The sequence below is a fragment of the Uranotaenia lowii genome, chromosome 2 (assembly GCF_029784155.1).
Source record: "Uranotaenia lowii strain MFRU-FL chromosome 2, ASM2978415v1, whole genome shotgun sequence".
NCBI lineage: Eukaryota > Metazoa > Arthropoda > Insecta > Diptera > Culicidae > Uranotaenia > Uranotaenia lowii.
Window position 1 is genome coordinate 358,791,993 of NC_073692.1, and position 23,896 is coordinate 358,815,888.

Here is a 23,896-nt window from a genome sequence, read left to right on the forward strand (position 1 = left end):
AATCATGTATATGATGTATATCAGGGGTGAGCAACCTTTTGAACCAACGGGCCAATAAATATTTGAAATCTTAGCGGCGGGCCGCACTTAAAATAACATTTTTTTAATTAACAGAGCTTCACGTCATTTTTTATAACTAAAAATTTTTGGCGAAAATAAATCTGAAACAGCAATGATAAAACAAATACACGCGCTCAAAAACAGAAATTCAATACGACTTTTTAAATACCCGACATTGAAAAGGTACAGCTTTGTCATTTTAAAATCTCTCAATTGTTATAGTACTTATTGGCGAACATTCGTTCTTACAACATTCTTGTTCAAACCGATGATACTGTTCGCCATCACTTCCATTTAAAAATCTTCTGGAGCTCACCATAAATATATTTTTAAAGAAATCACAGTCTTCTTAGCGTTGGACGTTGAATCGCTATTTGACTTTCTGTGATTTTTTTTCCAGTATTGAAACTTTTCCTCAAAGCCTAAATTTTTCCTACAAACGTTAAAAAACCCGTTTTTTAAATTGAGGCCCTCAGAGTCAAAGGGGTATAAGTGACAAAATGATATATTTTGAGTTAATGATGCCAAACGATTTTTCATGTTTCAAACTATATTTGGTGATTTTTTCAGATTTTTCGAGTTTTATTTACATGCTTTTACGTTCGAGAGCAAAATACAAATTTTCGAAAAACATATGGAAAATGGTCAAACACAACAATTTTGAAGCCTGTTTTCTCGAAATTAACTATTATGCATTTATACCCCTTTGGCTCCAAGGGCCTCAATTGAAGTTCTGTCTTGGATCATTGATTTCAGATGTTGAGCAAGGTTTGCGAAATCAGAGAGAAATGTTCAATTTCACATATTTTTAAGCAACTATCTTCAAAACTACATTCTTGAATTTAGAATTTTTATCCACATTTTTATCATTTTTAATCTTATTTAGATATCATTTCGATAGGATTTCTAAAGCTATATTTTGACGTTGGTAATGTGGATTATAAGTGAAATAACTCAATTTACCGATGAATGTGATATAGTGGTTTTTTTTTTATCAAGAACTAATAACTTTTGTGGGTTTATTCATGTTGATTAACAATCTTAAATTGTTCACCTAGGCTTTATTTAAATTTCGTAATTTTCATCAATATAAAGAAATAAATAATTTATCACAAGTTTTTGGTTGAATTTTTATTTGCCAGTATTTGAATGCAAACGGAACATGCCTTTTTTCCGAATTGGATAAAATAATTTTTTATAAATTATCTGCTGAGCATATTTTTTATCATCCAACTTTATATTTGCTTGAAATGAAAACAATAACTTCACTAAACGGCTTCGAAATTCTTTTGATCATGTGTATGTTCCGATTTTTGACTGTTTTTCGGACTCAGTTTAATTGATTTAGCTCTCAAAGTGGTAGGAGTTAAATAATAAGGAAAAAAAAGTTTACTCCAATATTTCGTTATGTCAACAAACAATATTGCATTTATGTCTTGAACAGAACATAATAAACGCTTAAAATGCCAGAATGAATTTTCCTAACTATCCGTTGTAGAAAAAAAAATTAAGGCATAAAATTTTTATAAAAGCTTCGCGGGCCGCACAAATGGGTCTCGCGGGCCACATGCGGCCCGCGGGCCGCGGGTTGCTCACCCCTGATGTATATGATTGAAACACAAGATAATAATGAAAATGTAAATACTTTGAGAATATATTTAATCTGGGTAAATGACAAATAAATAAAAGCAAAAAAACACAAAAAAAAATCCAGAAAAACTTTGCATCCATGTATGGACTCATGCAGTCGAGGATTAAATATTTAAAAAGCATTTTACGAATTTTATTGGCAATATCTATAAACTTTTAATTGCTGAAATTGATAGTGAAAACATGGTTTGAGTAATACATAAACCGAATTGTTGAAATCTAAATAAATCATTCGTCGATAATACTAAATTATTGCTCTTTCTAAATTTATTAGAAACTTTACTTTCTCACTACAATTCTTCCTACTCATACAATTAATGTTTCTATAACTTCAAATATTGAAAATAACATTAACAACATCAACAAAATCATTTACGGGAGTCATCCGATATTTTTTTGGTAATTTTTCATGATTCATGACTTATTTCATGATGCGGAGACGGGTCTAAGGTAACACATTGAAATAAAAATAAAAAAAGCAAGTTGCGTGACGAGAGTTGAAGGTTTATTCGTATGTGTCCTTTGTTCCAAAAATGGCTCACAACATATCTGCTTACAAGGTGTGAGAAGAATAATTTAGTTTCCGGGCAGTTCCAAACGTCTGTATTTTAAAAAGCCTTTGTTCGATCGAAATACTTTCTATGAAAGAATTGAAGGTGATGAAAAAAAAGTTTAATGAAAAAATAATTGAAAAATTATTAACTTATTCACTTTATATTTATTTTCAACATATCTTTTTGTAGCAATTTAGCAATTCGACGACTTTTTCATTTTCTGACAACGTGTAATTTCAAGGTTCTAGTCTCCAAAATTTAGAACAATACTTAACCCGTAGATGAACTAGAAACATTTACATAGGAGTAAAAAAATAACGATATTTTTAAAGTTAAGGGAGATTTGACCCTTTATTCGGGGACCCTAATCCATGCGAATTATCAGCTAGGAAGATCATCCACCTCTCACGCGTGATTTGAGTTTCATCATCGTGGACTGGATCTGAAATGAGAGACTACATCGCACTATGGGGTTTAAGGCGGCAAAAAGTCAAAAACTGATCTTTATCGGATAGCTTTTTTTTATTTTTACTAGTTAATAACTTAATATTTGACTAAGATATTCCCAGTTTTTCAACTCATTTTCTTGGATACTGAACGCACCACAGACATAAGACTTTGAAAAATTGAAAAATTTATATGATCAAAAAAAAAAAAATTTAAATGACATATATTTCAATGGAAAACATTTTTTTCTTAAATTTAAAGTACACCATTTGAAAGGTTATATTAAAAGCTATCATTTGAACGATTCAAAATTTTCACACATTAAATTAATCTATGATAAACATGAGTAAGTAATCATTTTAATCAAAAGTCAAAAACTGTAAAGCCTTGCCAAAAAAAGCCCCGCATTTCCCCATACTCTTTTAACTATCAAGATCTATTTAAGGTCCTAAAAATACAATGAAAGAGATTCCAGGCACCTTAAGGCACCGTTTTTTGAGTTATAGTCAAATAAATCAGAAAATATCATGCAAATGGGTATTTTTTTTTACCCATTAATGAGTATAAATTCAACAAAGTTGATGTTGGTTTGTCATAAATTTTTTTTTTTGTAATTCGTTTATTTGAAACGGGTCATACCTTGAGGCTTTAAGGAGCCAAACTCGTTTTGTTTTTTTTACAATTGCTTAGGTCTAGATCACTTTTTTAACACTTTTTGAAGAGAATAGGAAATAGATAGGGAAATATGAAAATAAAAAGAATTATAGACGGATATCAATAGCTTTTAGGAAAAGGTATATTTCGAACATGTAGTCCAAGTCCATCACAGCTAACACATCCCTCACTGGAACGTCGGGTGGTTTTTCTCGGGCCCGAAGGGAATCTATGAAGTTCGTTCTAGCGACAAGGTGGTCCTCACACGACCAAACAATATGCTCGATGTCATGGTAACCTAGGCCGCAACCGCATAAATTGCTGCCAGCAATATTTATACGATAGAGTACCGCATTCAAGAAATAATGAATGGACATGAGACGGGAAAATAAACGAATTAAATCCCGACTCAAGTCCAATCTATTAAACCAGGGTTTAAGGCTTTCCTTTGGGATAATATAAAAAAAAATTGTTTCTCATGATTGATCAATCATTTCACACATTTTTCTCTTGAGTTTCATGAAATGTCTTGAAGATATTTATCATTTAATGATCAATTAGTCCAAACCCCGGTTTTCAAAAGAAATAAAAAGTAGGGCCAAAAATAACACCAAGCATCCTACTTTATAAGTTGTTTTTAAAGAGTTTTTGTATAAATTTATTTAAAGTTGATTAATATATTAATTTTCATACACAATTTTCAAAAATTACAAAAGAGTCCGAAACACCTAATCGTACTTTTTGCCACCTCATTGTATGGAACTGCCCCATAGTGCATCGCCGGTGTCATCAAATCGAGATTCGGGAACGTAAGTAGAGATGGACAGGGCTGCGAAGAGATGAGAACGAGATTTGCAGATGGATATATTCGGGCTTGCTGATAATTTTTTTTATTGAATTTCGAGATAACCGAAGTAACCATAAGTACCAAAGCTTTGCATTTTTATAGCTTTATATCAGCATTTAAGTGCTAAATTTCACTATGCCACCACATCAAGTGTAATTTTGCATTATAACAGCCCTTCGAGTGCTATGCTGCATTATATTAAAAATGAGAGGTATAATTTTAATATAATACAGCATTGCATTTAAAATGCAACTAGCAACAAGACTTTTGAAATGCAATATAGCTCTAAATTAGAACATCAAAAGATTTATTTTCTAAGCATCAAATTGGCATATCACAAGCTTGCTTTAATGTTTTTAAGCACTTTGTAAGCACTAAAGTGGCATTACGTCACAGCACATTAGCATTGAATGATTCTGAGCTATCGAAAAAGTTATTTTTTTCTCAAATGGTCTTATCTCATTTGAACGCCATTTGCATTTACCCAGCATTTTGCCCGCCAACGCTATAGCGTCAACCAATGCTTATACAGTGCCTTTGTAGATTTATACCAGTTTCTGCACTAAAGCAGCAGCTAATTTCTACAATAGGGGTCGTTGTATGAATCTTGCAATAGGATGCAAATCCTCTAAAATAGTTATTAAAGTTAATTTCGCCAAACCTGGCTTACAGAGCTACTATGATGCACAGAATCAATCTCTATAGCTGGCGTTAAGGCAGAATTGGTGCTAGATTTTGGTGCTAATAGTTACTTGGCAGGTCTAGTCTGGCCTGGATGACCAGACATTGTTCAAAAATTCAAGCTTCTCTTCGAAAAGTTCAAGTTTTTGTGTCCAAAACTATTTATAAAGTAAACTTAAAATTAGCATTTCTTTAAATTCTTAAACACGATTTGAGCGCTGCTGATGAGATTTGAAAAATACTATTAATTTTAAATTATTTTATTTCACTTTCCTCCTATTTGTTATGGAATAATGTTTAGATTCTGTTCTGAAGTTAACGATCATCGTTCATTTTAGTTATTATTTTGAAGATATCTTGCTTAAACTCGACCTTCATCTAGTTCGATATCAAATTACCAATCCAAATTGCTTGGCATCTGTTATGACAAGTTTTGTCCCAGGTTTCACTGTTATTCAATTTGTGAATGACGCCCTAGAAACGGCAAGTCAACGGATATTCTTTTAGTTACTGATAATATTATGAAAATCGCCCGATTTTTCAATGGAGCGCGTTTGCAGGTGTTTCTTTTGAAATCTTTAATAGAAGAGAGTCTTTATTGAAGAATATATCATGCGTTACACATCTGGATGAAAATAATTGATTCAAAACATGAGGGGCATTTAGATCGAAAAAATAAAAGGAAATCAAAATAATCGCTTTGTTTTTTTCTCAATAACTATTCGGTACATCTCTACTAGACTGGCCCAAATTTGTACGGGATGATTTTTACAACAATTTTTTTCAAGGCGGCACTCCCTAGATTGGTGCATTCAGGTGAAAAAATGACTTTCTGGAAATTTCAGGTAATTTGGCAGAAGCACAAGCTGGCGCAAAGGACTTGAAATTTGTATGGAGATTTTTGGTAAAATGTATAAAAAATCGACATACTTTCACTCTTTGTGCTCTAAAATATGTTTCCAGTATGCTAGAAAGCTAAGAATTTCAGAAATTGTAGTTCAAACAATGACAAACAAGTTTGTAGAAAATTGTGACGCGATACGAGTTGACTGTGATGAGTTATTTGCCATTGAATGTGTGATTTTTTTTCGCATTTCATCGATATATCGATGAATACGATTTGTTGTTTGTTTACGTTTGCATCATTGATCAACTTTCGTTATTTTTATCGTAATTTTGTTGAGTTATATTGTGCTGTTTAAAGGAATTTCGGTTCCATCGCTTTCATTATTCAAAGGCTTTGCCCGGCAAATTGAAGTTTTCTCCAAAAACCAATCGTTCTCCGCGGAATTTACCTCGCCGATAAACGATAGTGCCTCCGAACCAAAATGGTTGACTGCTGTAACTCGTGTGCAACATCTGTCCCCCTCGAAGAGGCTGTCGTATGCAGAGGCTTTTGCAAGTCGTCATTCCACTTGCATTGCGTAGAACTTACCCGAGAAATGTATGAAGATATCAAGAAAAACTATCAAATTCGAATGTTGTGAAATCGAGGAAGTTACACCGCTGATACGGAACGAAGCGCATCATAAAGCAATGTCGATAAGTGTCAATGTGAATAAACTTCAATACGAAGATACACCGCCAGCCCAGGAAATCAAGGTAAAGATTGATATGAAACATTTCCACGAGGTCGCTGTTTCTCAATCACTGTTAGAAGTTGAATGGAGTACGATCTTTATGGCCGCTGAGAGTTACATATGAAATAGCTAATGCACTAGCACGCCCTATGCTAGAATTCTTGAGTAGTCTTGGAGTTTTTGATAACATAAGTGAAAGTTATCGTTCGGTTGAATGTGCTCTAGATTTCAACATTTTGTTATTCTACACTGTCGTTTATGGCTCATTGCTGAACCATTGTAGAACAACTAAATTAAAAACAGCTTGCTCTAGATACCCCGCATGGTTCAGTGCTGAAACAATTCGTCTTTTGAAAGAGAAACGAAAAAAGCATAACAGATATCGTAGAAGTAAATCTCAAGTTGACAAAATTGCATACCGAGTAGCGGTGAATGCATTTAAAAGCTTGCACAGAGCTCAACGTTGCATATATCTGAAAAATATACAGAGAAATATTCAAACGGAACCGAAACGTTTTTGGACGTATGTTAACTCCAAGCGTAAATCAAATTTAATACCAACAAATGTATCGTATAAAACTAAAAAAGCAGATAATTTGAAAGAGGCTTCAGAACTATTCGCCGAATATTTTCGAAATGTATACTGCTCGAATAATATTCAAACTGAACAAACATATGTTTTTCCGGATGAAGTTTTTCCTGAGCTAACGGTATCAATAACAGATATAAGAAGGAAAATTTTAATGCTCGACGAATCCAAAGGCAGTGGTCCTGACGGGATACCGAACTCGCTCATTAAAAAGTGTGTCAATGGACTTCTAGAACCCTTACATCGCCTGTTTTCTGACTCACTCCAAGAAGGAATATTTTCAAAGTTTTGGAAGATCTCGCATATTGTGCCGATCCATAAAAGCTCTTCCAAGCTCTCTGTCGAAAATTATTGAGGAGTTGCAATTCTCTCTGCCATACCGAAGCTCTTCGAAAGTATTGTGTACGACCAAATGTATCCATGGTTGGAAAGAAAAATGTCGCAAGTTCAACACGGTTTTCTTAAAAAACGATCAACCATAACAAATCTCGGGGAGTTTGTATCAAGAATTTCGATATGGATGATGCAAGGATTGCAAGTCGACGCTATTTATACTGATATGTCAAAAGCATTTGATGTGAGCGATATCAATTCACTGCTATCCGTGCTCAGCAAAAATGGAATTGCCAATACTTGCCTTAAATGGATACATTCATACTTTATTGAAAGAATTCAATATGTAAAGCTGGGGAATGTCAGATCCGGTGCATTCTCGGTTAACAGTGGTGTGCCACAAGGGAGTCACTTGGGACCTCTTCTCTTCATCACTGTTATGAACGAGTTCCCCGAGGTACTGCAGGATGTTTTTGTGCTGATATACGCTGATGATTTGAAAATGTTTCTCCCTGTTCGCAACCTGAAGGATTGCTCGACTCTGCAAAACGCACTGCACCGTTTTTCGGACTGTTGCAGAACCTATGGATTGAAGTTGAACGCCTCAAAATGCAGTGTTATATCGTTTTCTCGGAAGCTAACAAATATCATGTATGATTATCGCCTTGAAAACAGCTTGATTATCACTAGAAAGACCTCTGTAAAGGATCTTGGAGTCGAGATAGACAAAGAACTGAATTTCACGAAACATATAGAGCAGGTAGTGGCCAAAGCTAACTCTATGTTTGGAATGATCAGTAGAGTCTGCCATGAGTTGAACGACCCCTACACAATCGTCTCAATTTATGTAGGTTTAGTTCGGACTACAATCGAGTACGCCAGTGTTGTCTGGCAACCCTACTACAATGTCCACGTAAACAGATTGGAAAGAGTTCAAAAGAAATTTCTCAGATACGCTCTGAGGAATCTTGGATGGCAAGATGAAATGCCGGATTACCGAGCCCTGTGCATGCTGGTCGGATTGGATTCGCTAGAAAATCGCAGGAAATCAAATCTTGCGTTATTTTTCAAGGATTTGACAAGTGGAAGATTTTATTCGCCGTACATGCTTTCGCAAATATCCCCCAATGAAGGACGCAGTAGTCTACGCAGCGTAAGGCCATTCCAGCTTTTAAACAGGATACAGAATTACGCGAGAAACGAACCAATGTACAGGATGATGGCACTTTACAATGCACATGTAGAAGAAATTAATCTTAATATGTCCAGAAACCAAATCAAGAAGTGTTTTACATAAAATTATGATCGATGTTAATTTTTAAGTTTAAATTCAGATAAAAGGCTTAAGCCTAGGATCATCATCAAATAAATCAAAAAAAAAAAATACTGGAAACATATTTTAGAGCACAAAGAGTGAAAGTATGTCGATTTTTCATACATTTGACCGAAAATCTCCATACAAATTTCAAGTCCTTTGCGCCAGCTCATGCTTCTGCCAAATGACTTGAAACTTTCAGAAAGTCATTTTTTCACCTAAAGACACCAATCTAGGGGGTGCCGCGTGGAATATGAGGATTTTTTTTGTTATGGGCCAGTCTAATCTCTACGTTGTAACATTTGACATCTTGGAAAAAATGTTTTTGTTTCAATGAAATGTTTAAGGAGGAATTTATTTTTCAAAATTTTTCACTAATTTGCCATAACGGGCCTAATTTTACGCGAGCTAATGGTTATGAATTGTGTGTTTCCATCAACTTCTGAGTTTTCAAATCCTTAATTTTTCAAATTTAAATCCATAAAAAATAGTATGGTTATAAGACTGAAATACTTGAAATATTTTACGCTGACAGCATATGTCTTATCTGTTTTATTCGCTTAGATAGAAGGAAACAAGAAAAATGCGGTAAACTATGTATGTATGTACGAAAACAAATGACTTAATTTTTTTTTCAATTTTTAGAAATTTCTGTATATGTTTTATGGATCAAATGATCCTAGCCCTTTGAGTAGGTTGAGAAGACATTGGACCTTTTTAGGTAAGACATTTTATATTGCAGTCATACTTCCAGCCATATGGAAAACCAGTTTCCAGTAGGCACTTTAGAAGCGTATGACTTCCACTTTCTTATCTTTCTTTTCATCATCATTATCATTATTTAATGATTATGAAATGGGATTTTTGAATTTTTTTCAGAAAGCAACAAACCAACAACAAATATGTAAAACACTAGCTGATTTTACCCGGCCTTGCTCGGGTTCACATAAAATATAAATCGAAATGAGTCGTTTGACTTTTTGAAATTTTGAAAGCTTGTTGTTCATCATTATAATAAAAATTGGACCATGTTTGGCCATGTGAGCTTTGTAAGTTTTGTTAGTCTTCTTAAAGTTTTATTTGGGATTATTAGCAAAGTTTGTCGTTTTCATATTATTAAAAAACTAATAGTTTTTAGGTTTGCTAATAGAAATTTGAAAAAGTTTCCCTTGAATGCTTATCCATTCTATCCATTCTAAAACATTTCAATCTAAGGTTGCCTGGTTGAAAAAAATTTGAGGTAAGTCCGGTCTGGCCCAGTTTCCCTGATGTTGTTGCAAAAAGACTGGATTTTGCCCGGATTTATTCACATCATTTTTAAAACGTAACATAAACTGAGATTTTATAATTATTATAATTTTTCATTTTTACGTTCAAAAAGAAGTTTTAAATGGCAAGTTTTAGAAATAATCATGACCCGTATTTGGAAGCTTGATATACAATTTAAAATCTGCTGATGTGGTTTGTTGAAAAAAAAAATATTGCAATTATATTTTTTGTTATTTTTACTGAATAATTCCGCGGTTTCGACCAAGTTTGCCCGGATATTGCCAGGATATCGGTTTGAACATTTTGAAATCAAATGCTGGATTTGGCCAGGTTTTTTGATAAAATTGGCTGGATTTGTCCGGTCCCGATATGGCAATTCTGGCTTACACCCAAAATTTTTTGGGAAGCTTGAATTGAATTAAATTTTTTTTTATCAAATGATACCATTTTTTTTTATCTTTTTCATGGGTTATATTATCCCATGTATTAAGATTGTAAACAAATGTTAACGACCTCTTTTCAAGATCTCCCATAGAATGGAAACCCCATTAAAGTTTTATTTTGTACTGAGAAATTTCTAAATAGATTACCGCTGAAACCTCTGCATGTTTTCAATGTGCTTTTTAAAATTTCTTATTATTGGATGGTAGAATTGAACACATCGATGATCAATAATAACTTAAAATTTTATATTTTACAAATGAAATTGAATTGTACAAAACTAAAAACTTCAGATAAAATTACTAAAAGTCTCGTGCGTTGGATTTGGTTTTAATTTTTGCATAAAATGAACGGTTAATTGTCTAATTCCTGTTGTAAATTACGGCAATCAAAGTGTTGAGATCGCAGCCTTGAACCTACAACCCTCAGTTTTATTAATTGTTTCCATATGAGGAGTTCCGAAAATATGAGAATGGATGGTTCCTAAAAGCTGGAACATTAGTTTTCAGTCCAAATAGTTATTCAACTGAAAAAGTCAATTCATAATGAACATAAATTAATGTATCCATACTTTACACACTTCATATTCTAGTAGATTCTCAGCTACTGTTCTCAATACATTCCTAACAGGCGAGTAATTTTTTATCCTAAATGAAGGCTCATTGTTGCAATCAAATGCCTCGCACCGGTACCACGTGCTTTGAACAGTAGAAGGAAAAAACACCCACCAAAATTTCTCCTTTCAAATTTTTTATACTCAGCAAGCTTTGATGTGCTTTCCAGTACACGTGAACTTTGGATAGTCGTTTCTAATGTCTGGCTCATGGTGATGGTGAAAACAATCCCGCCAAAGGAAACGAAAATCGGTTAACAAAATGGGTGCCATGACTTTTGATTCGTGGGAATAAAAACATAAGTTGTATGGGAGGGTCCCTTTTCTTAGGCGGGAGGGGCCCAAAACTATTACCTCGACCTTTCTCATGTCCGTTTACATCACTATACCAAATTTCAAGCTGATCTGTTAGGCGGTGTGGATTTGTATAAGGTGCATATATATATACAAACATATATAGCCCAACTCATCTTTATATATTAGATAGAAAAAGCGACTTTCTATTTGGTTTTCCGCTGGTGTATATTATTTCCTGTTAAAAATTATGTGAATAGAAATAATAAGAAACTTTGAACCAAGGGTGTAAATTTGTCTATTTCTTACTGAAATTTATTCTTCAATTTTAAATTTCATGGTATATTTTTTATCTCAAGTATCGATTTTAATAGAGTTCATCCAGAACCCAATTTTAATTAAAGGAAGCGTAACTGGCTAGATGATCTTAATTAAAAAAATAATATTTCCAGTTTTCAATATATCAAATAATAAAAAATTGATCAGGTAATCGACATGAAGGAATCCAAAATTAGCTTAGATCGAAGGAGTACTGCTTTCAAAAACTAGTTAGGGGAGAGGCGGGCTATATGCGCATATTAAGGAAAGCACTCATTTTCTCCCATATTCCAATAGAAAGGAGTCTGAAAACTATATACACATGAGCGGACATCTGTTTTGTATACGTTAGAGTAATTTTTCTGATAAAATCTCTTACAGTTTTTGTGAAAATAATTTTATAATAAAAGAAGTCAAAATAGCCGATTTCCGAAACTGGCGGGCTAAATGCGCATATTCATGTTTTAAGTTATATTTCATTAACACTTGCAATAGTTTGATATTATTTATTTGAAAATGGTAGAAACGGATGTTTAGCATACGTCTAGGCTGAAATTTTGGTGAAATTTTGGTGAAATTTTTACATCACTAGTTCTTTTACATAAAACATAGTTAGGTACGCCATTTGGCCATATTTCATGGTAATATTTTGTTCATATCGTATTTTTATCGGATCAGTATGAAGCTCTTTTTTTTCGGTGTAAGATCGTGATTTGAGCGTAGATTTAATGTTTAAATGATAAAAAGTAAAAAAATTATAAAACTAATCTATTTTTCTTGATACAGGCATTTAACCTGCCTTGATATGGGCATTCAGAACCTGTCTCTTATTCCAATATCTTATGATTTACAACTTTGCCAAAAGCTTCAATTTGTTGAATTTCTGATTTCCAGATGAATAAGAAAGAAAAACCATTGAAATTTTTGTTCACAGAATCTGTACGCACGATAATTAAAGTTCAATATATTATAACAAAACTGACAAAAATCTTGTTTGAATTTTTTAATTTTTTTGGCATTATATAACCATCAAATTTCTTCATGCCATGTTTCAATAGCATATTACCCTCAATCTGCACTTATTAGATACGTTGAATCTCCAGCCATATCGTCAATCGGCTGTATGCGCATACTACCCAACATGCGCATTTAGGAACACTTCCCCCTATAGTTACATTTTACTCCCGCACACAAATGATAAATTTTCTTGTGAACCCTCCACTATACGGACTATGAATCCCATGAGAAAAAAAATCGTAAACGAAAATAACTTTAATGACCGTTCACAAAACAATTGATGCCAAAAAAAACAGAACTATTTTTTCAATAGTTTCTGTTGTTAAATAAGAATCGGTTATGCAAAAATTATGAAAATTAATTTCCATTATTGATACTGCACTATAAACTTTGAATCGTCATATAAAACTAGTGTTGATGTCGGATTGAAAACCATTTTTAATGATTTTTCGAGGAACGGGAGGTCACCCATTAAGATTGTTTGAAATTTTAGATCATGGATTAATCAGAATCAAAATATTTTAACAAAAAATTGAAGTCGCGTTAAAAAGATACATATAAAATTGAAATAAAAATAAAAATTTAAAATTCTCTTCTAAAACTCGAAATTTAATTCCATAATTAGATTGGCTCTGCCATTAAGAATAAGTAATAAAATTCGAATGAGTTGCATTATGAAATTCAAGAAAAAGTATTATTTTTTTCATTATGGATTCGATTTAATTTTAATCTATTTCTAATCTACCACATCAAATATTACGAATAACCGTGGAAAAATAGAGTCTGCAAAAAAGAAATCGAACATAAAATATTACGAAGAAGAGTTTGTATTAGCAAATTCTTCTCCTGATTTCTAAATTCATGTTAAATCATTAAAACACAAGCAGTTCTAGCAAAAATAAATCAAAAAGAGGGATAGTGCGATCATTGAGAGTTTTCATAGCCGAGAAGGGGTAAAAAATACATCTCCAGAACTCTAAAGACATATTCACAAATAAAAAAATGATTATAAAATTGAGGTATTACATAACACAATAATCAACATTCTTCAAAACAGTGAAGAAATTTGATTTCTGAGAAAAAAAAATATAGAAGTTTATTTTTGTTTTTCCTCGTTTTGTAAAATACGAGGATTTTGAAGAAATTTCAAACCTGGATGAATCTAAGATATTTTTTAAATTGTAAATCAAAACGCTCTGCATTCTTCAGCAAAATTGTTAAATAGATTTAAATCTTCAGTAGTGAACTACAAAAAACTTTTTTCAAAGATAGCAGAAATAGTTGTAATGTTATCTATTCAATTTTCTAAAAAATGTAGTTTTTTTTAGCGTTGTAACCTAAGCATGTCTAGGCAAAATGTGTATCGTTTTTTCAGAAACTTACCACTTTTTTTGCAATCTTCCATGTAATCTGAATCATTGTTAAAATGGTGGATAATAAATAGATTCCAAATCATTCTTTGTTTTTCGTGTTAAATTGGTTAGTTCATCACTTATCAATGATTGATTTTACACAAAACTAACTAGGTACCTTATTTTTATTATTTCTAAACGTCAAATCATTAAAACAAGAGGTGGTAGACAAAATCTATCTAAATATTTCGAGTTCAGGAAGTTTAATTCTTCCAAAGTCAACAACTTTTTCTGCCAACTTTCTCTAAAGAAAGTCTTTGAATGAATGAAAAATTCAATTTATCAACTAGATTGTTAAAGACTTCAACATGAATAGCATTATGCTTTAAAATCATCTGAGACAATTTTATTTTATAATTTTTAAAATTTCATCTGAATTTTAATTAAATTGGAAAAAAATAAACGAAAAGCATACTTTTTTTCTTACTCACGGTTTCCGGGAAAGTTGATCATTGAATAAAAACCATTATTTTCAAAGTCTTTATAATTTTCTACAGTTTTGCCTAAAAATGAGCACACATTCAGTCAATGTTTACGTTTTTTCAAAAATTATCTCTAAAACGAGAAATGATACAAAAATAACTAATTGCCAATTTAGGTTCACCTCTCTCAGAAAGGTCGAAACTAGCTCTTGCCTTAAACTTCGGAAAATGTGAATTTTGAACTGATTTGAAAAAGCTTAGGAAAAGTATGTAGATAACTCAATTTTCTACATATTGTGTGTGTGTTTTTTTTTATTTGTAAAATGACATCTTTAACGAAAGTTTCTTTAAAGAGCTCATAATTTTTTTTTAATCCTGGATATATAAATAACGAAAATGATCTTTTTGATAAAATTTTTCTGCATGGAATATTATAGATTCGCAGATTTAAGCTGTATAGATGAAAATGTAAATCAGTATATTGAGAAAATTTGTCAAATTTTTTTACTATTCTTCTTAAATTTTCATATTTTTCACCTCACCTTGTTCATTCTAATTCGAAGGAAGGAGGAGGAGCATTGTGCAGCAATTACTTTTTTTCACCAGCTTTTTACGTTCCGATTTTTGAAAATTTTGAAAATCAACACACTTTTCTAACCAAACCCCCACCCTCCCCCAGAGGTTGCTATAAGACCGCGCCTGTTTGAGGGATTGGTTCAGAAGGTGTCTAAGCTCTGATCCGTATCATCCTGTTTAGATGGCTACTCGTAAAGTTAATAATTCCTATCGGGCCCGTGCGAAGGACTCGGCCATGGGGGGGGGGGGGGGGGGTTTGGAAATTGAAATTTAGCTGAAATACCAACAATACCAAACAAAAAGGCACGGAGTGTTTAGTAGAAGGACTTTAATAAAAAAAAATACAGTATCGAAAATATTTTCATGGGCTGAAAATAGAGCTTTTTCCTGTTCATTTCCACCAAATGCAAATATATTTGGTCGGTGATACCCCATACAAAATATTTTGAATGTTTAGAAAAAAATATATTTTAAGCGGTTTACAATTTCAGGGGTGCTAATTCTTTAATTTTAATTTTCAATAATATTATTTGAAGTGGTTAACATTCTCATCAAAATCCATATAAAATTCAAAATTATTTTAAACTTAATAGTTACAGAAAATACGCAAAAAAACAAAGAATATATCTTCTATAAATATCCCTAATCCTAAAAATTTTCTGTAATTTTATGAATCTTTATATGATTCCATTTGAATCCATTCTCTTTTGATTTGGTGATTGTGAAAACATTGGTGAAATTTTTAATAAACATGATTAAAGATTAAAAAAATCACTTAATACTTGAAACCACTTTAACTTTCTTGTGATAACGCTTATGCGATCTGGAGTTGGAGCGTTTGTCATAATTTAAGCTTAAGGAAAACTATGTATCAAATCTAATCAAATAGTAATTGAGTCAACATTGCGCATTTAAAGCTTTAAAGGTTCTACTTTGAACCATTTTTCGAACTTTTCATGGATAAAAGCTAGAAAAAAAGTAATTCTTATTGAAAATTTAGATTTTTGGGCTTCCAAGGAGAATATGTTTTCAAAACACAAAAATTAAGACTTGAAAAACAAAGACAAACTTATAAAAAATTGTTCAAATTTTCTTTAAAGAATAATTATACTGTATAACTTGGTTAATTTTTTTTGGAAATTATAATAAAATGTTAGCTCAATTTATCGGCCTTTCCGGTAAAAGCCATGTTATTTTAGTAAGAAAATTCCAAGATAATGAATATGAAAATTTGTTCCATGATAAACAAACTGATGACATGTGATGAAAATGATTCTACTCGCCAATTTTGAATATTAATCATTGCATTTCTTTCAATCTGCCTAATTTTTTATAGAATTCAATTGATGATTCAAATGAATGAACTTCTGGAAATTGATTTTTGCTTTAAAAATATCTCAAATGCAATTTAGTTAATACATCTTCAAAAGTTCGATTAAAATCTATTATTTTATAAAATTGGGAAAAGCGAACTAATGGAAAACTTTAAAAAGTTTTCTTTCGCAGAAGTCAAAATTACTTACGGTCAAGGAGGAAGAAACCCCTGTTTTAAATTTGTTTTAAATGTTTCAAAGTTTTATCAGAAAAGTGCATAATATCATATTTAACTACTACATGTTTTCAAAAGTTGCAAGATACCAACTGAACGAACTTGTTTAGATACATTTCTTAATAAAAATCAATTTCTAAGACAAGGTAGGGATTTATTATTAAATTGTAAATGAAAAGTGAAAGTTTGAAACTAGGTTCAATTCGTAAATGTTATGTACTGTCGTAGAATTAAATGACTTAGGCCTAGAGTGGTACAGCACACCGAGAAAAGTTTACGACATGTTTGCTAACACTTATTTATAAACACCTTTTGGGATGAAGTAATTTCCCGTTAGTATGGTAAATTCATTACTTGAACTTAAAAATTTTACTTTGAAAAAATCTCCATGGGGGGGTTACAACCCTAAACCACTCCCACCCCCCCCCCCCCCCCCCGTTCGCACGGCCTAGATTTCTACGTTGAAAACTACAAAATCTCACACAATCAGAACAGGTTGTAGCAAATATCAATAGTTTTTGCTCAGAAGACAAATCTCTACACTACTACAGCTTGTTTTGCATTCTTCCGCTTTTCCTGTTTCAAGATAACTCTGATACTTTTTACAGGGTCCAGCCATGATATTCCTCTTCTAAACTTTTCTGTACTCAATAATTCAATGTGCAGGAACAAGCAACAAACCAATTCTCAGTGATAGACCCTCATGAGACAAATTTTCTCATATCATCTCTTTTCTGCGATGGTCCTCTCGATCACCGAAGATTGACCCTCCATCTTGAATAAAAGTTTGCGCGCTTATTACTTTTGTTAAGATTATCAAAATGGCTGAAAACGCTTTGGATCTTCAGCACACTATACTTTCATCTTTTCATCAGATTACCAGAGTTGAAAAGTAATTTATGGATCGTAATGATATTATACAATTGAAAATCACTTTAAAACATTCCGAAGAACTACCAGCCTCCCGTAGCTGAATCATGTTTAGAAATGGAACTCATCTTTTGCCTTCTACTGGTCATTTTCTCAAAATATCTGTTTATTGTGTTTCTGAAATTAAGGTAAATTTACAAAAACTTTAATAACCCAAATTGTTTCAAAAATTGAAACCGGGATCCAGAAACGCTTTTTAAAATACAGATATCCAAACAAATCTCTTTCGTCATAAAACTTTTGGCCCTGAAAAGGGCCGTTTTTGGTGGTTTTGAATCGATCAGGGAAAGACTGCACTGCAGAGGGCGTTCCGCGGTTTATCGTCACAAATTTATCCTCCGAAACCGTACAAGGTGCGACCCTGGCGTTTCAGGGCATAGACAACGTCCATGGCCGTGACAGTTTTGCGCTTGGCATGTTCAGTGTAGGTCACCGCATCTCGGATCACGTTCTCCAGGAATACCTTCAGCACGCCTCGGGTCTCCTCGTAGATCAGTCCGGAGATTCGTTTGACTCCTCCACGGCGGGCCAATCGGCGGATGGCCGGCTTGGTGATGCCCTGGATGTTATCGCGCAGAACCTTCCGGTGGCGCTTGGCACCTCCTTTGCCGAGTCCCTTACCTCCCTTTCCTCGTCCGGTCATTTTTTAAGCAGATCACTTGTTGGGGGAAGAAAAGTCTTTCCGAATAATAGTACGCACGAATCGATTTGATGCCGAGTGCGAGTTCGGGTACCGCCTTTTATATCATTTGTAGGTACACTTCTGGATAGCAATTGTGCAATTGTTATCTATTGTTTTATCAGATAACAATTGATGCTTTGATAAGACCATCCACCGGTGGCTATAAAAGAGTGTCTCGTGCCCTGGGTGAACTCATTTCAGTTAGTACTATTTGATACGAAAGATTAAACGACGACAAAGTCTTAGCGATGGCCCGTACAAAGCAGACCGCTCGTAAATCCACCGGAGGAAAGGCTCCTCGTAAGCAGCTGGCTACCAAGGCAGCTCGGAAGAGTGCTCCGGCCACCGGTGGAGTTAAGAAGCCTCATCGCTTCAGGCCAGGAACCGTAGCCCTGCGAGAAATTCGTCGCTATCAAAAGTCGACGGAGTTGCTGATCCGGAAGTTGCCCTTCCAACGTCTCGTTCGAGAAATTGCTCAGGACTTCAAGACGGATCTGCGCTTCCAGAGCTCAGCCGTCATGGCGCTCCAGGAGGCCAGTGAATCCTATCTGGTTGGACTGTTCGAAGATACCAATCTTTGCGCCATCCATGCCAAGCGTGTTACCATTATGCCCAAGGACATCCAGCTGGCCCGGCGTATTCGTGGCGAGCGGGCTTAAGACCGACGCTAGTGCCGAATTCAGCGGGCAGGCCATGTGACTGACTGGAATTCCCTTATCTAAACGGCCCTTTTCAGGGCCAACCAAGTGAATCATATGGAAGAGTGAAATTGGAATTTAGGTCAATTTGTTATAGCTGACAAACTTTAGAAGTCTGAAAATTTCAAGATCATGTATGAAACAGTTTAGTTTCCTGAAAATCTCATCATATGAATTTTTTGATTGAATTGTCTATATAAAAGTTAAAACAAAGTTTTTATTAAAAAAGGTTAATTTAAATAAAAATTATAATTTCTCAATCATTAGGCAATCATTAGGCTTTTTAAAAAAGATTGATGCCAACTTTCGATTGGTCAAGTTATTAAAGTGGTGACATTTTGGTAATCAGAGTGTTGAAGTTCGAATCCTATTACTGTTTAAGATGATAGGTCAGATTTTCTTTGTGAATATTGGGCTACGACCATTATTTTATGATATAATTTTTTAATTTCGTATCTAAATTTTAAAGTTTACATGAATCAACTTCTAAGTAATCTTGAAAAGGACTGAAACAGACAAGTATTTCTGATTTCTGTTTTGATAGTAGTAACGGACTTATTTTTGACCAGGGGACCTATTTTGGAACACGTTATCTAGCTCTCTTATAAAACACCTAATTTTGGAAAATTGTGTACATTACATTATGTGCTCGGGCTTAAACTACATTTGTTAAACAATTTCATGATTGATTGCTTTTTAAATGAGCTAGATAAGGTGATCAAAAAAAGTCCTCTGGTTCAAAATAAGTCCGTTGCCCTAATAGGCACATATTTTTAACGGCTTAGTTTAAACACAGCTTTATTTAAAATATTATTACAAGATTGTTGTTCTTCCAAAAACTTTGCTCTATTTTTTAAGGAATTATTGTTAATTTTTGAAAACATGAAATTTTCAGGACTAAATCTTCACCGAAATATTTGGTCGTCCTGAAAAGGACGGTTTATGTTGTTATTCAATAAAGCTCATCATTCGAAGATCCATCACTGCACTGCATATTGGTCCATCGGTCCGGACTTCCCGGACTTAGGCCTTCTTTTCGGTCTTCTTGGGCAGAAGCACGGCCTGGATGTTCGGCAAAACGCCACCTTGAGCTATCGTGACGCCCGCCAGCAGCTTGTTCAGTTCTTCGTCATTCCGGATGGCCAACTGCAGATGACGAGGGATGATCCTGGTTTTCTTGTTGTCACGTGCGGCGTTTCCGGCCAACTCCAGCACTTCAGCCGCCAGATACTCCATGACAGCGGCCAGGTAAACCGGGGCACCTGCTCCGACTCGCTCGGCATAGTTGCCCTTCCTCAGGAGCCGATGAATACGACCGACCGGGAACTGAAGACCGGCCCGGCTCGAGCGAGACTTCGCCTTAGCCTTCGATTTGCCACCTGCTCCGCGTCCAGTCATGATGAAGTTAGATTATCTCGGGTGTAATCTCAACAGAAACAAAACTGAATATGACCCCTATTTGGGGGAACAGTTGCTTTTATACTGGGAAAACAATGGGGATCCAACTATTGAAAACAATTGAACTATTGTGACAACCACGACCCCAAAACGATATAAATTGAGGGGCAATGCGACTCGACAATCAGTTTCCCCGTTTTTAACCAACAAGTGATATCAGTTCCAGAAAAAGTTTAGAAATGGCTCCACCTAAATCAACCGAAAAGTCTGCCAAGAAGTCTGGCAAAGCCACCAAAAACATCTCCAAGGGGGACAAAAAGAAGCGCCGAGTTCGTAGGAAGGAAAGCTACGCCATCTACATCTTCAAGGTGTTGAAGCAGGTACATCCGGATACCGGGATCTCGTCGAAGGCCATGGGTATCATGAACAGTTTCGTGAACGACATCTTCGAGCGGATTGCTGGCGAGGCCTCCCGGTTGGCGCAGTACAACAAACGATCGACGATTACGTCTCGGGAAATCCAGACGGCCGTCCGGTTGTTACTTCCGGGAGAACTGGCCAAACATGCCGTGTCCGAGGGTACCAAGGCCGTCACCAAGTACACCAGTTCGAAGTAGATCATACATTTTTTTGTAATATGGCGCTTCTTTTTAATACAAAAGGCCCTTTTCAGGGCCAACAATGTAATCGACAAAGAGTTTTTGTAAATCTTTTCGCTTGCTGTTCTAAATGTCCTGAATGGTTTCAAATTAAAATAACTGGGAATATGCTATCGTACAATTTCCTAGCTATTTTCTAATATTTTCTTGTTTCGATGTGAAATATTCGTAATTAAGAATATTTCTACAGACAGTTTTAGCACTTGGACCATTTTCGTGTTACAAATTGCATAGCTTCGAGACAACCTTGGGAAAACCACCGTAATATTCTGGCAAAAACAACTAAGGCATTCTATAACGAAACTGGAGTGTACCTCAGTAAATTGGGCATATTGAACCCAAACGACCAATCCAAAATGGTTAGAAAGAAATCGGACAGTACTTGGAGTTTTTTAGGCATTCTTTTTTCTTGATCCGGATCTTCCGTAGGATCTCCAACTGACCAATTGAATCAGTGAACACCCCGGAGTGGTTTGAAAGCAGAAAAAATATTTAAAAAAAACAATCCAGTGTACTTTAAAAAAGATTGTTATAGAATCTTTATCCAGAAGTAAGAAGTTTGAGCATTTGCTAGTTCGGGCAAATTTTTCCCTACTCTATTTTGTGAGTCCGCCATTCAAAAGCCTGTTTGCTCATTTGTATAATTTTTAGGTGACCACATTGAAAAACAAACTTTCGACTGTTAATACCAATCAACCTCTTGTATTCAATATTTAGAGCTATGAAATTGATAAACACTTTATTAAATTGAAACTTTTTAAAAAAGACAAAAGGTTCGTTAAGTGGAAGAATGATCATTTAGGCTAAAATCCTTTGTGAATAAAAAAAATAGAAAAAGACAAAAGACTCTACTGCAGGATGATAAAATTTATTTCCATTGAGTTTTATTTCTAGGTTTTAAAATTTTTCAGTTTGTAGAAAGCCCAAATTTGTGGAACGTATTTATAATAGTGGAAAAGTATAGTTTAAAGTTTTTTTTTTTAATTAAAAATATTTTTTGAAAAAAAAACAGTAATTGACTGTGCTTGAACCTGTGCCATTCTCTCTGAAGTTGCCTCTTTACTAATTCTACCACAGGCATATTCTTCGATACAGCGTTCAAATGATGACGAATGACTCGAGCTCATTTTTTGCTGAAATAAAAACTTATTGTTCTTATGATTCCCCATTAGGGTGGCAAAGGATGTATGGAAAAAAATTCGCGATCGAATTTTTAAAACCAACCTTTTTCATTTTTTTACATTGGCCAAAAAACTGACCTGTGCAAAATTTTAGCAAAATCGGATTTGATTTAGGGGTGCCTAACGCGCCTTAAGTTTCAGTTTTATGACCTTTAAAAATCACCAAAGGCCCCACACGTAAGGGAATACCAAAGGAAATCGGAAAAATCAAAAATTTTATTATGCCAAATGACTTTAAAATACATAAAACCTCAAGATCTTATATTATCTCAAAAACATTTTTTTTTTCGTAAAATCGACTTTCTGGGACTCGAAAATCCCAGAAAGACGATTTCTGCCCAACAATTTTTTTTCCAAGATATCAGCAGATATCGCCAGTAACACCTTTGCCAAGAAACGCATTGTTCAATTGTTTTCAAACAAGCTGAGTTTAAAACAAAGAATAATATAATAAGTGTCATTAAAAATTTGTAATTATTATAAGAAAACTGAGTAATCGACGTTCTAAGTTAAAAAATCATTTTTATTTTAAATCCATCAATTTCTCGGATTGTACTTAGAATTATCGATGGTTTAGGATTTCGGTATTTTTTTATTTGACATTTTTTTCTCTATTATCTTCTCTGAATTCTAAAACAATTCTAGAATATACATTGAAGAAAGTAACATTTATTCTATTATCATTTAGAGCTGTACTGTTTAACAACATGAGGAATAGGGTGGAATAGAAACCATAAACATTTTGCAGATTGGCCCAAAAAACTTACCTGTGCCAAATTTCAACTCAATCGGACTTGATTTGAGGGTGCCTCAACGCACTTTAAGTTTCGGATTTTTGACCCTCAAAAATCACCGAAGAGGGGACTAAAGGAAATGGGAAAATTGAAATTTAAAAATCTTTAGAAATCTGATTTTTTGTCAAAAAACTTTTTTTTTCGAAAAATCGACTTTCTGGAACTAGGAAAGTTCAGAAAGACGATTCCTGGCAAACAACTTTTTTTCGAGATATCATCAGATCTCGACGTTTCATGTATTTTTAAATCGTTTAGCATCAAAATTAAACTTTCGATTTTCCTAATTTCCTTTGGTACCCTATTACATGATCTTTGAAATTATGAAATCGATTATTGACAAAATATTTTTTTTCGAGATAGTACCAGAATTCAACGTATTATGCATTTTTTAATCAATCAGTAAAAATTAAAATTTCGATTTTTCCTATTTTCATTAGTCCCTGCTTTAGTGAATTTTGAGAGTCAAAAAACCGAAACTTTGAGCGCATTGAGGGAACTCTAAATCAATTCCGATTGAGCTGTTTTCTGGGACAATCTGCAAAATGTTTATGTTTATGTTTACGAGGGTTTTTCGGGCCAGAGATGGTTTGTATAATAGTTTCGAGAATCTCACTTTTTATGAAAGGAGGGCTCCCATCTAAAATCAACTTGAAATGGGAAACAACTCGAACAACTTTAAGACGATTTACATGAAAACTAATTCACGAGCACGATGAAGTTCAAAAAGTGTAGATGAAGTTTAACATTTTTTAACGATTGATTAAGGAACAGGTAAAACGAAATGTTCGGGTCAATTAGTTTAAAAAAAAAATGATTTTTAATTTAGGAGTTCGATTACTCAGTTTCTAATAGCGGGTTAAATTTTTTAATGATGCTTATTTAAAAACTACATTAATCTTTTTTACTCAGGTTGTTTGAAAACGATGGAACAGT

The 23,896-nt window shown here is 33.9% G+C and overlaps 4 protein-coding genes across 4 annotated transcripts; 2 read left to right on the forward strand and 2 right to left on the reverse strand.

The window, feature by feature from the left end:
* Nucleotides 1-17,812: 17,812 nt before the first annotated feature.
* Nucleotides 17,813-18,246, reverse strand: LOC129750030 (histone H4). Its single transcript, XM_055745217.1, has one exon. The coding sequence runs from the start codon at nucleotides 18,192-18,194 to the stop codon at nucleotides 17,883-17,885; it is 312 nt and encodes a 103-aa protein (XP_055601192.1). The 5' UTR covers nucleotides 18,195-18,246; the 3' UTR covers nucleotides 17,813-17,882.
* Nucleotides 18,247-18,443: 197 nt separating this feature from the next.
* Nucleotides 18,444-18,975, forward strand: LOC129750025 (histone H3-like). The gene has a single exon (XM_055745211.1). It carries the CDS (start codon nucleotides 18,482-18,484, stop codon nucleotides 18,890-18,892), a length of 411 nt encoding a protein of 136 aa, XP_055601186.1. The 5' UTR covers nucleotides 18,444-18,481; the 3' UTR covers nucleotides 18,893-18,975.
* An 882-nt stretch (nucleotides 18,976-19,857) lies between these two features.
* On the reverse strand, nucleotides 19,858-20,364 carry LOC129750028 (histone H2A-like). The gene has a single exon (XM_055745215.1). The coding sequence runs from the start codon at nucleotides 20,327-20,329 to the stop codon at nucleotides 19,955-19,957; it is 375 nt and encodes a 124-aa protein (XP_055601190.1). The 5' UTR covers nucleotides 20,330-20,364; the 3' UTR covers nucleotides 19,858-19,954.
* A 165-nt stretch (nucleotides 20,365-20,529) lies between these two features.
* On the forward strand, nucleotides 20,530-20,985 carry LOC129750026 (histone H2B-like). Its single transcript, XM_055745212.1, has one exon. It carries the CDS (start codon nucleotides 20,569-20,571, stop codon nucleotides 20,944-20,946), a length of 378 nt encoding a protein of 125 aa, XP_055601187.1. The 5' UTR covers nucleotides 20,530-20,568; the 3' UTR covers nucleotides 20,947-20,985.
* The last annotated feature ends 2,911 nt before the right edge of the window (nucleotides 20,986-23,896 follow it).